Source organism: Meles meles, chromosome 16 (assembly GCF_922984935.1).
Source record: "Meles meles chromosome 16, mMelMel3.1 paternal haplotype, whole genome shotgun sequence".
Taxonomy (NCBI): Eukaryota; Metazoa; Chordata; class Mammalia; order Carnivora; family Mustelidae; genus Meles; species Meles meles.
In genome coordinates, this window is record NC_060081.1 from 32,464,576 (window position 1) to 32,476,594 (window position 12,019).

At 37.6% G+C, this 12,019-nt stretch overlaps 1 protein-coding gene across 1 annotated transcript in view; it reads left to right on the plus strand.

Annotated features, from left to right (window-relative positions):
- LOC123926583 overlaps positions 1–12,019 on the plus strand; it is a 31,720-nt gene that overhangs the window by 1,749 nt on the left and 17,952 nt on the right. The window contains exons 2-4 of the mRNA XM_045980537.1: positions 10,657–10,735; positions 11,359–11,413; positions 11,626–11,721. Coding sequence (XP_045836493.1) covers positions 10,657–10,735; positions 11,359–11,413; positions 11,626–11,721 — 230 coding nt within the window. The remainder of the gene's footprint in view (positions 1–10,656; positions 10,736–11,358; positions 11,414–11,625; positions 11,722–12,019) is intronic.

Consider the following 12,019-nt stretch of genomic DNA (forward strand, 5'->3'; position numbering starts at 1 on the left):
AATGGACACTTGGAGTACTTCCATAATTTGGCTATTGTAAATAATGGTACTCCAGGGAGAGCTGGGTGGCTTAGTTGGTTAAGTGTCTGCCTTTGGCTCAGGTTATGATTCCAGGGTCCTGGATCAAGCCCCATGTCAGGCCCTCTGTTCAGGGGGAGCCTGCTTTTCTCTCTCCCTCTGTACCTCCCCCTCACACATGCATGCTCTCTCTCTCAAATTAATAAATAAAATCTTTAAAAAAAATAATGCTGCTATATACATAGTGGTACATATATCCTTTTAAATTAGTGTTTTCAAAGTTTCTGGGTAAATACCCAATAATGCAATTACTGGGTAATATAATTCTATTTTAAAATTTTAAAAAGATTTTACTTATTTATTTTAGAGAGAGAGAGAGAACATGAGTGTGGGGGAGGGGCAGAAGGAGAGGGAGAGAATCTCAAGCAGACTCAGCTCTGAGTGTGGAGCCCAACGTGGGGTTTGATCTCATGACTCTGAGATCATGACCTGAGCTGAAATAAAGAGTTGGACACTTAGCTGACTGAGCCACAAAGGCAACTCTCTTCTGCCCATTTTTAACTGGGTTATTTGGTTGTGGGGGTGTTGAATTGTGTAATTTCTCTCTGTATTTTGGATACTAACCCTTTATCGGTTATGTCATTTGCAAATATCTTCTCCCATTCAGTAAGTTGTTGTTTAGTTTTGTTGATTGCTTCCTGTGCTGTGCAGAAGTTTTTTGTTTTGGTGTAGTCCTAATAGTTTATTTCTGCTTTTCTTTCCCTTGCCTCAGGAGACATATCTAGAAAAATGTTGCTGCGGCCAATGTCAGAGATCTTATGCCCTGTGCTCTCTTTCAGGAATTTTATGTTTTCATGTCTCACATACAGGTCCTTTACCCGTTTTGAGTTTATTTTTGTGTATGTTGTAAGAAAATGGTCCAATCTCATTCTTTGCATGTAGCTACTCAGTTTTCTCAACACCATTTGTTGAAGAGACTTTTTCCCATCACATATTCTTTCCTCCTTTGTCAAAGATTAATTGACCATATAATCATGGGTCTATTTCTGAACTTTCTATTCTGTTCCATTGATCTGTGTGTCTGTTTTTGTGCCAGTACCACACTATTTTGATCGTGATAGCTTTGTAGTAGTTCACCTTGAAATCTGGAATTGTGACACCTCCAGATGTGTTTGCCACCTCCCCCAAGATTGTTTTGGCAGTTTGGGATCTTTTGTGGTTCTGTACAAATTTTATGAATGTTCTAGTTCTGTGAAAAATGCTGATGATTTTTTTTAAAGGGATCACATTAAATCTGTAGATTGCTTTAGGTAGCATGGGTATTTTAACAATATTTGTTGTTCCAAGCCAGGAGCATGGATTATCTTTCCACTTGTGCCATCTCCGGTTTTTTTCAATCAATCTTTTCTAGTTTTCTGAGTACAGGTATTCTACCTCCTTGTTTACTTCTAGGTTAAGTTTATTTCTAGATCTTTTATTATTTTTGATGAAGTTGTAAATGGAATCGTTTTCTTGATTTCTCTTTCTATGGCTTCGTTATAAGTAAATAGAAATGCAATGAATTTCTATATATTGATTTTATATACCGTTACCTTACTGACCCAGGACCACACTTTGAAAGTGAAGGTTTAAAATATCTCCAGTAAGTGTCTATGGCAGTTGTCTGGGTAGCTAAACCAGTTGGAGACTGTGAACGAGGTGTAGTGGGAAGGAGGGAAAGGGAATTAAAGCAGGATGGTAGGAGAGGCATGGATTCATTCCTCAAATGTTGACCAGCCACCACCACCACCCTGTACAAGGCACTCCTTTAGGCTCTATGGATACAGCGGTAAAAAATCTTTGCCCTCAGGGGGCTATTGTGACAAAAGTTTGGATGTGAAAAGTAAAGCAGAAAGAGAAGGGACTGAGTCTGGTTTTTTCCCTGATCAGACCTCAAATACAAGAGTTAATTATAAATATTATCACTGTTTTCCTACAAGGACTATATTCATCTTTGTATTCCCTATGCCTAGGATCCTGCCTGGCATTTAGTAAGCGCTCCCTGGATGTTTGTGAAATGAATAAATGACTTTGGAATTTTAACCCTGGATGACTGACAAGACGATGGCATTTTGAACAACATAGGAAACATTAGACAGAAGTTGTGTGGTAGGAGGCTGAAAATTAACTATGACATTTGAAGTGCTTGTAAAATTTATGTGGAGATATTCACCTTGCTGCTCAAATTGTCTAGACCTGTGCTATCCAGTCTGGTATCCACTGGCCACGTGGGGCCATTCAAATTTAAATTACTCAAAATTACATAAAATTTAAAATTCAATTCCTTAATCGCATTGTGGACTTTTCAAGTATCACATGTGGCTAGAGGCGATCACGTTGGACAGAGCAGATCTTGGATAATTCCATCATCATAGAAAATTCTATTGGACAGCATTAGCTTATACTCTAGATCTTGGAGGTAGATCTAGTTATCAATATATTTGGCCACAAAGTTCCTTTCAATTATTTTTTTCTCAGAAACATCTCTCAAACACAGCAATCCCACTTGGGTATTACTGTCTTAACTAGGACTTCATTTATTTATGCTATGCTAGCTGGACTCCTACAAACTTTTTCAAGCCTAGAGCATAGAACGTAGCCCTGGCTTTATGGAAGAGAAACCACATACACAGAGCTTCCCATGGCTGACTGTATCACTCTGCCAAAATTGGCTGAAAAAACAAACAAAATCTCTCAGCATCCCACCACCTGCAGTGGCCTTTCCCAGCCTGTTTTTGACCCTCAAAACTTTCATTGTCAAAATTTGTCAACCCCTTGGGAATTTATACATCACTTTATCTCTTTTTCATAATACATGATAAGTGACATTAGGTATATAATCATTTCATTTTAAAGCAGCATGTTTTTTAAAGTTGCAAAGTTCATTTTAACATCTTGAAGAGGAAGAGAAAAGACAAATGCCCACTTTTCCCCATGTAACAGGTGAGGCATGAAAGTTAATGGACTTTAACAGGAGTGAATTGTTCCAGAACACTTAGGTATAAGAAAGGGCAAATAAAGTTCCTTGTCTACATCGGGTATAATCTGCTTTAAGCCTCCTATCACCTAGGTTGGCTAAAAAGCCCAGGGTCAGTTTTTCCTCCCCCAACGTTTGTATTGTATGGGAATTCTGGAGCTTTTGCAGTTTATCCCAAACGGCAGAAGATCAGGTACTTTTTTTAAAAACGAAGATTTTATTTTTATTTATTTAGAGAGAGTGTGTGCGCAAGCAGGGGGGAGGGGCAGTGATGGGGGGAGAGAGAGAGAAACCTCAAGTCGGTTTCCCACTGAGCATGGAGCCCAATGTGGGGCTTGATCAGGACATGAGCCCAAATCAAGAGACACTCAACCAACTGACCCACCCAGGTGCCCAGAGGGTTAGGTCCTCAAACCATGGGAGTAACTGTTGCTTTTCATCTTTGCCATCTGAAGGCAAAATCTGTGGCTCAGTTCCAGTGTGCCAAGCTTGGTCACAGAAACCTTTGTCAAGACTCCCAGTCTACTATCTCTGAGATCCTAGGACCAGGAGGACCTGAATCCCACCAGGCTCAGGGCCTCATTATTTCAGTGTAATTGCAGCTTCAGCATTGTCTCCATATCAGGAAGCCAGCTTCCTGTTCTTCTCAACCCTGGAAACACCAAATACTAAGCCTCCGGCACAATTCAGCTTAAAATACTCCACAGGTCTAGTCTTATATGAGGGGTGTCTTTAAGGTTCTTGGCAATTTTTTCAGCAGGAGAAACTTAACTCTTTGCCATGGATTAGGAAAACTAAGTCCTTAAGAACAAAGGCCTGGCTACCCTCTTTGGGGAGGGCAAACATTCGTTCCTTTCTCAGAAGGATGTATAGTGTAAATTCCTCAATGTCACCTTGCTACATAATTAATAAAATTTCCTAGTACATATATATGTAAAAAAAGGCTTTTTTGTCAAATACACTTTTCATTCAGGCATAATTATAAACAGCAAAATGCATAGATCTTAAGTGTACAGTTTGATGAGTTTTGATAAATTTATACACCTATTAACTAGCACCCCCAATCAAGCTTATAATACTGCCATAATCCTAGAGAGTTCCTTCATGGTCCTCGCCAGTCTGTTCTCCTCCCACCCAGAGGCAATCTCTATTGTGATGTCTAGAGTCATGGATTATTTTTGCCTCATTTGAACCTTATAAAAATAGGATTATACATCCATTGGGAGATGATTGGAAAAAGACGATGTGATATACATATACAATGGAATATTATTCGGTCATAAAAAAGATTGAAAACTTGCCATTTGCAACAGCACAGGTGGATCAGGAGAGTATAATGCTAAGCAAAATAAGCCAGTCAGAGAAAGACAAATTCCATATGATTTCACTCATATGCGCCATTTAAGAAACAAAACAAATGAACAAAAGAGAAAAATGAGAAAGACAAACCAAAATACGGACTCTTAGCTATAGAAAACAAACAGATGGTTACCAGCGGGAAGGTGGGTGGGAGGATGAATGAAATAGGTGAAGGAGATTAAGAGTATACTATCTTTATTCTTTTTAAGATTTTTTTTAAGTAATCCTTATACCCAACAGGGGGGGTCAAACCTACAATCCCAAGATCAAGAGTGGCACACTCTACCAACTGAGCCAGCCAGGCACCATAAGAGTATCTTGATGAGCTCCAAGTAGTATATAGAACTGTTGAGTCACTGTATTACATACCTGAAACTGAACATAACACTGTATGTTAACTATGCAGGAGTTAAAATTTAAAAAATAAAAAAAATAATTTCCTTCTTGCATATTGCATTTCAAAAAGTCAGTTATTTTTTATAGTTAAAATGTATATAAAGTGTCTATATAAAATGTAAGATAAAGTTTCAAGATGTTAATTGTAAATGATACATTGTTGATGTGGAACCCTATTTCCATTGGAAATATGCCTGGCCATGTGCTATGTATGTTTAATTTTAGTAGATGATAACAAACAGTTCTCTAAAGTAATTATACCAATTTATACTTCCATGAGTAGAGTATGAGAGTTCTAGTTTCTCCACATTCTTGTGAACACTTGACATTGACCATCTTTTTAATTTTAGCCACTCTAGGTAGTGTGTTTGGCATTGCATTGTGGTTTATAATGTGCATTTCCATGTTTACTAATGATATTGAGAAACTTCTTATGTTAATTGGTCATTTGAAAATCCTCTTTTATGACCTTCCTGTTCAATTTTTTTGGCCCATTTTTAACGGTTGGATTGCCAATCTTTTACTTACTAATTTGTAGGAACTCTTTACATATTATAGACATGAATTGTTTGTCAGATGTAGGTATTCAAAATCAATCTTCCCACTGTGGCTTATCTTTTCACTCACAGTGGTGTGCTAATGAACAGAAGTTCTTAATTTTAATGAAATCCAATGTTTCAGTTTTTGCTTTTATGCTCAGGGTTTTTTTTGTCATGTCCAATGTAAGAAATTTTTGCCTGCCCCCAGGCTATGATAATAGTCTTCTATGTTTCTTCTAGAAGCCCCCCCCCACCTTTTTTTCATTTACATTAAGGCCTATGATCCATCTCAAATTACTTTTTTGTGTATGGTATAAGGTAGGGATCAAAGTTCTTTTTTCCTCCCATAGAATTATCCAATCCCTCCAGGAAGGCAGGGACTGGGTGAAATGAGAGAGTCATTCACCTTGGGCACAAAATTTAAGGGGCATCAAAAAGCCTAGTAAACAAGGTAATATTTAATACAATATTATTTAAAAATAAAAATTAATGTGGAAAATTTATGATGAACAAAATACCAAAATTTTAAATCTGACACTATACTTACATGACTACCTCACCATCACACTCTAAACTCCAGTCGTTTCTCCCAGCACCATTTACTGAAAAGACCATCACTTTTTCTCTTTCAATTGCATTGATGACCCTGTCATAAATCATATAAATGTACACATGTGTGGGTCAATTTCAGGGCTCTTTATTTTGTTATTTTGGTCTGTCTGTCCTTATACTTCACTGTCTTTATTAATAAGACTTTGTAGTAAGTCCTGAAGTTTGGTCGTGTCTTACAACTTTGATCTTCTTCAAAATTGTCTAGTTATTCTAGGTCATTGGCATTTCTTTCTTTTTTTTAAAGATTTATTTTATTTATTTTAGAGAGAGAGCACGTGCCCATGTGTGAGCTGGGGGAGGGGCAGAGGGAGAGGGAGAGAGAGAATCTCAAGCGACTTCCTACTAAGTGCAATGCCCAATGCAGGATCACAACCCAAGCCAAAACCAAGAGTTGCACACTCAACTGACAGCCACCCAGGCATCCCAGGTCATTGGCATTTCTGTATTTTTTAATTATCCTGTTAATTGTCACACAAAAATATGCAGGATTTTTATGGGAATGAAACTGAATTTATAGGTCAGTTTAAGGATAATTAATGTAGTAAAAATAATGAGTGTTCTGATCTTTGAATGTGTTTGTCTTTCCATTTATTTAGGCCTTTTTAATTTCTTTTAATAATATTTAGCTTTCCATAAAGAGGGATTTCTGGAGCTATAGTAAATAATTTTTTTTGTCATTTTAAGGAAATTTTTAAACAAATCAAAAGCACATAGAAGTGCATAATAAGGGGCACCTGGGTGGCTCAGTGCGTTAAAGCCTCTGCCTTTGCTCAGGTCATGATCCAAGGGGGTCCTGGGATGGAGCAGAGCCCTGAGTTGGGCTCTCTGCTCAGCGGGGAGCCTTCTTCCCTTCCTCCCTCTCTGCCTGCCTCTCTGCCTACTTGTGATCTCTGTCTGTCAAATAAATAAATAAATAAATCTTTTTTTAAAAAGTGCATAATGAATCTTCATGATTCCATAACCCAGCTTCAACTCTGCATTGTTCTGAAGCAAATGTCGGGTAACATAATTTCATTCATGATTAAATATGTGTGTCTAAAAGGTAAAGACTCTTTTAAGAGAAAATACTTAATCACAGTATCATTACTATGCCTAAAAATTTAACAATAATCTTTGAGTACCATCAAATATCCATCAGTATTCAAATACCAAATGTAGGGGTGGGAGGTTGGGGGAACAGGTGGTGGGTAATAGGGAGGGCACGTTTTGCATGGAGCACTGGGTGTTGTGCAAAAACAATGAATACTGTTATGCTGAAAAAATAAATAAATTAAAAAATAAAAAAAATTATTAAAATTAAAATAAAAATATTTTATAAAGAGTAAAAAAAAAAAAAACCTACCAAAATAGGAAAATAAACACTGAATTTGGTTTGGGCAAATACCAAATGTATCATAAATGATATAAATTATTTTTTACAGTCTGCTTGACTCAAGATCTAAATAAGGTTCACATATTGAGATTGGTTGGTGTGTTTAATTTCCTTATAATTTGTAGATTCCCTACCTCCATATCTTTCTTTTATTCTTTCCATTTATATGTTAAAGAAATGGATCATTTGTCCTCTAGAGTTTTGCAGGCAAGATTCTACTGATTAAATACCCATGTTGTTATTTAATATGTTCCATTTTTTTTCTCTATTTCTTTAAATGGGAAAGTTGGGTCTAAGACTTATCAGAATTACTTCTTTGGAGGGAGGGGAGACAATTTCAAAGGTCATGATGATTATTAGGAGGGACGCAATGTCTGGTATTTTATTTTATTTTTATTTTTTAAAAGATTTTATTTATTTATTTGGCAGACAGAGATCACAAGTAGGCAGAGAGGCAGACAGAGAGAGAGGGGCAAGCAGGCTCCCCACTGAGCAGAGAGCCTAATGTGGGGCTGGATCCCAGGACCATGGGATCATGACCTGAGCCAAAGGCAGAGGCTTTAACCCACTGAGCCACCCAGGTGCCCCAACGTCTGGTATTTTAAATGCCATTTTCTAGGGGCACCTGCCTGGCTCAGTCAGTAGAGCATGTGACTCTTGATCTTGGGATAGTAAGTTTGAGGCCCACACTGGGTGTAGAGATTATTTAAAAATAAAATCTTAAAAAAATGCCATTTTCGGAATTATATCAGTACTTCAAAATAGGGTGCCTGGGTGGCTCAATTGGTGAAGCAACTGCCTTTGGCTCAGGTCATGATCCTGGAGTTCTGGGATCAAGTCCTGCATCAGGCTCCCAGCTGCACAGGGAGTCTGCTTCTCCCTCTGATCTTCTCCACTCTCATGCTCTCTCTCATGGTCTCTATCTCAAATAAATATAAACAAATAAATAAAATAAATCTTTAAAGATTTATTTAATTTTTTTATTTTTTAGAATTTTTTTATTTATTTCTTATTTTTTATAAACATATAATGTATTTTTATCCCCAGGGGTACAGGTCTGTGAATCGCCAGACTTACACACTTCACAGCACTCATCATAGCACATACCCTTCCCAATGTCCATAAACCCACTCCCCCTCTCCCAACCTCCCCTCCCCCCAGCAGCCCTCAGTTTGTTTTGTGAGATTAAGAGTCACTTATGGTCTGTTTCCCTCCCAATGCCATCTTGTTTCATTTACTCTTCTCCTATCCCCCTAACCCCCCATGTTGCATCTCCACTTCCTCATATCAGGGGATTTATCTAAAATTTTTAAAATTTAAATTTCGTTTTAATTTTAATTTTAAATTTAAAAATAAAATCTATAAAGATTTTTTTTATTCATTTATTTGACACACAGATCACAAGTAGGCAGAGAGGCAGGCAGAGGGAGAGAAAGAGGAGAAGCAGGCTCCCCACCGAGCAGAGAGCCTGATACCAGCCTCCATCCCAGGATCCTGAGATCATGACCTGAGCTGAAGGCAGAGGCCAGGGTTTCTATTTTCAATCAGTTTTTTAAAAATTAAATTAAATTATTTATATTTAAAAATATTTTATTTATTTATTTGACATGGAGAGAGATACAGCGAGAGAGGGAACACAAGCAGGGGGAGTGGGAGAGGGAGAAGCAGGCTTCCAGCTGAGCAGGGAGCCAGATGCAGGGCTTGATCCCAGGACTCTGGGAACATGATCTGAGCAGAAGGCAGACTCTTGACAACTGAACCACCTAGGTACCCCTAAGCATCCAAGTCTTGATCTCAGCTTAGGTCTTGATATTGATCTTTATCCTGATCTTAGGGTCATGAGGTCAAGCTCTCCATTGGGCCCAGTATGGAACCAACCTAAAAAAAAAAAAATACAACTGATTTTTGTGTGTTGATACTGCATTCTGTAACTTTGCTAAATTCATTTATTAGTTCTAATGGGTTTTGTGTGTGTGTGTGTATTATTTACGATCTTCTGTAAATAAGATTATGTCATCTATGAATAGAGATAGAGATTGTTTAACTTTTCCTTTCCAAAGGAAAGGATGGCTTTTATTTTTCTTACCTAATTGCTCTGGTCGGAGTTTCTAGCACAATGTTAAAGAAAAGTAGTGAAATTGAGCATCCTTGTCTGTTCACTACCTTAAAAGGAAAGCTCTCAGGCTTTCACTATTGAGAATGATATTAGCTATGGGTTTTTCATTAATACCCCTTACTATATTGAGGAAATTCCCTTCTATCCCTAGTTTGTTGAGTGTCTTTATTATTTTTTTTTATTAAATCATGAATAGGTGTTGGATTTTGGCAATCCTTTTTCTCCACCAGTTGAGATAATTGTCCATCTTTTTTCCCCTTTGTGTTATTAATGTGGTGTATCACATTGATTTACTTTCTTATGTTGAACCACCATTCTTGGGAGAATTTTTGCTTTTAACACTCTTATTCAACACTGTTTAGCTAAAACATTTGGCAATACTATGAATAATATTATGTAGACTCTTATAATACACTCTCTGAGACTGATGTCATGATTCAAAAGGGAGAAATAAAAATTGTTTTATTTGAAATGGTAACAAATGTAATTTCTGCCTTTAAAGTGACCTGGAACAAGCTTGCAAAAAACTTAGGAGATTACGTTACTGATTGGGAAATCCTGACCTAAAGGATCAAATAAAAATTCCATCATTTGGCAAAATCTGGCTTCCGCTTATATTTTCAGCTTTTGTCTTAGCCAATGTGCACCTGACACTCATGACTTTATAATCTTCTTGGTGATGGTGCTTTTGACTTGCCTGGCAGGCTCTTTTTTTCACCAAAAACTTTCTGTTGATTCTTCAGACTCCAGTACAAATGGCCACTTCTTGAGTAATTTTCCCCATCTTTCCCAGGCAGTTAATCACTGTCCTTTTATTCTGTAACACTTATATTTCTGTTATTTATTTATTAATATATCTATAAATTTTAATAAATTTCTTTAATATATTTATATGTTTTGTTATCTATTTATTTATATACTATTTATGTGTTATATATTTGCCACACTGTATTATAATTTAGCTCTTTAGACATCTGTTTTGCCATTAATGTGAATTCCCAGAATACAGGGGTCCTATTTATCTTTGTAGTCCTAGCACCCAACCTAATGCCTAGAACTTAGTAAGCACCCATTAAATGATCTATGAATACATGAATGGGGTGCCAGTTGTGCTGTGGTTATGGACACCAACTGTATCAATATTTGTGTCTGTAAGAGGAAATGTGCTCTTGATTCTCTAACCTAGAACATTTTCTGATTTTATTTTTTTCTCTTTGTGCCTCTCTAGACTTCAAAGCAGCGTAAATTGAAAAAGATCCAGAAACTCACAGGTCAGAAAGATCCTATCCTTTATTCTTCAGCTCAAGGCTAATGACAAATCAACTGTGGGTCTGCTTTAAAACTCCAGACTTTAATAACAGTTTGAGGGAGGGAATTTGAGACAGATTATGTAAACGAAAGAAATGTGCTTATTCTTTCTAGCATCTCCAAAGATGCTAGATTCTTTTTAGCAACTTCCAAAGAGATGTAAACAGATTGATAATTCTTCCTATGCTTCTTTTCCCCATGCTCTCTTTCCTAATTTTCCTTTCGTGTAGAACTCAAAGCATCAGGAAAGAAATTTGGTGAGATTAATGTTTGGTGCAGGAAGTTCCGATAACTTTTTCCCCTGTCATAGGCACTGGGTAGACTCTGTTGGGGGGAAAAACATGTGTTATGAACTTTGATTCCCCTACTCCAACTCCCTACTCGCATGACTGTTCCTGCGCTTTCCAACAACTTAATCTACTACATGGTGAAGGCAGCAGAGTAGAGTTCAAAATATAAAAACTTGAGACTTGGGTTAAGTCTGAGCTCTACCACTAATTAACTTAATGATCCTAGGCATGATTTCACCTTTGTTGTCTTATCTGTAAAACACCGGGGTGGAACAAGGTAGAGGTGGTATCAACAATTAGGGTGCTAAAAGCTTCTTTACCTCTGTTCCCAGCTTCCCAGTGGGAAGAAAAACTTAGGATGAGCTGCTCGGAAGCTAACTGGACACAGTGAGTAGAGTTGACCTTCACTATCTATTCCTCCTCTCTTCAGCTTACTCTACTGATAAACTCTGTATGAGTTAGGAGAAAGGTACCTAGTACTGTTTTACTTCCCTCACAATGATAGCTGTTCCTTTTCTAAGTTAAGTCACTATTCTTATTGGTTTCCTTACTAGTACTTTAATATCACTTCAGTGACATTGACCTACTCTTGTGTCCAGCTTTTCAGGTCTCCCTATAGGATGGGCCCAGGAGTATGTACTCTGGTCCATGGACAGAAGTCTTCATCAGATCTTCCAACATCTGGAATGTGCAAGGTCAGGGGAGGTCATTTCTGGGGGGAGGTTGGGTGGTGGAAGTTTTTGTTTTTGTCTTAGGTAAACTCTACCCACAATGTGGGGGTTGAATTCTTGAGACCAAGAATTGCATGCTCTACCAGCTGAGCTAGCCAGGTGCCCCAAAGGTGGTAGAACTTTTAAGAGGGAGGGAGGAAGAGACCAAAGAAGGGAGGTAGTAGAGAGGGAAAGAGGGAGGGGAAAAGAGAGGGAAAAGAGAGATTGTTAGGTGGTGGCTTATTTACTTAGTTTTGGCAGTGGGGATAAATTCTGGGTCCAA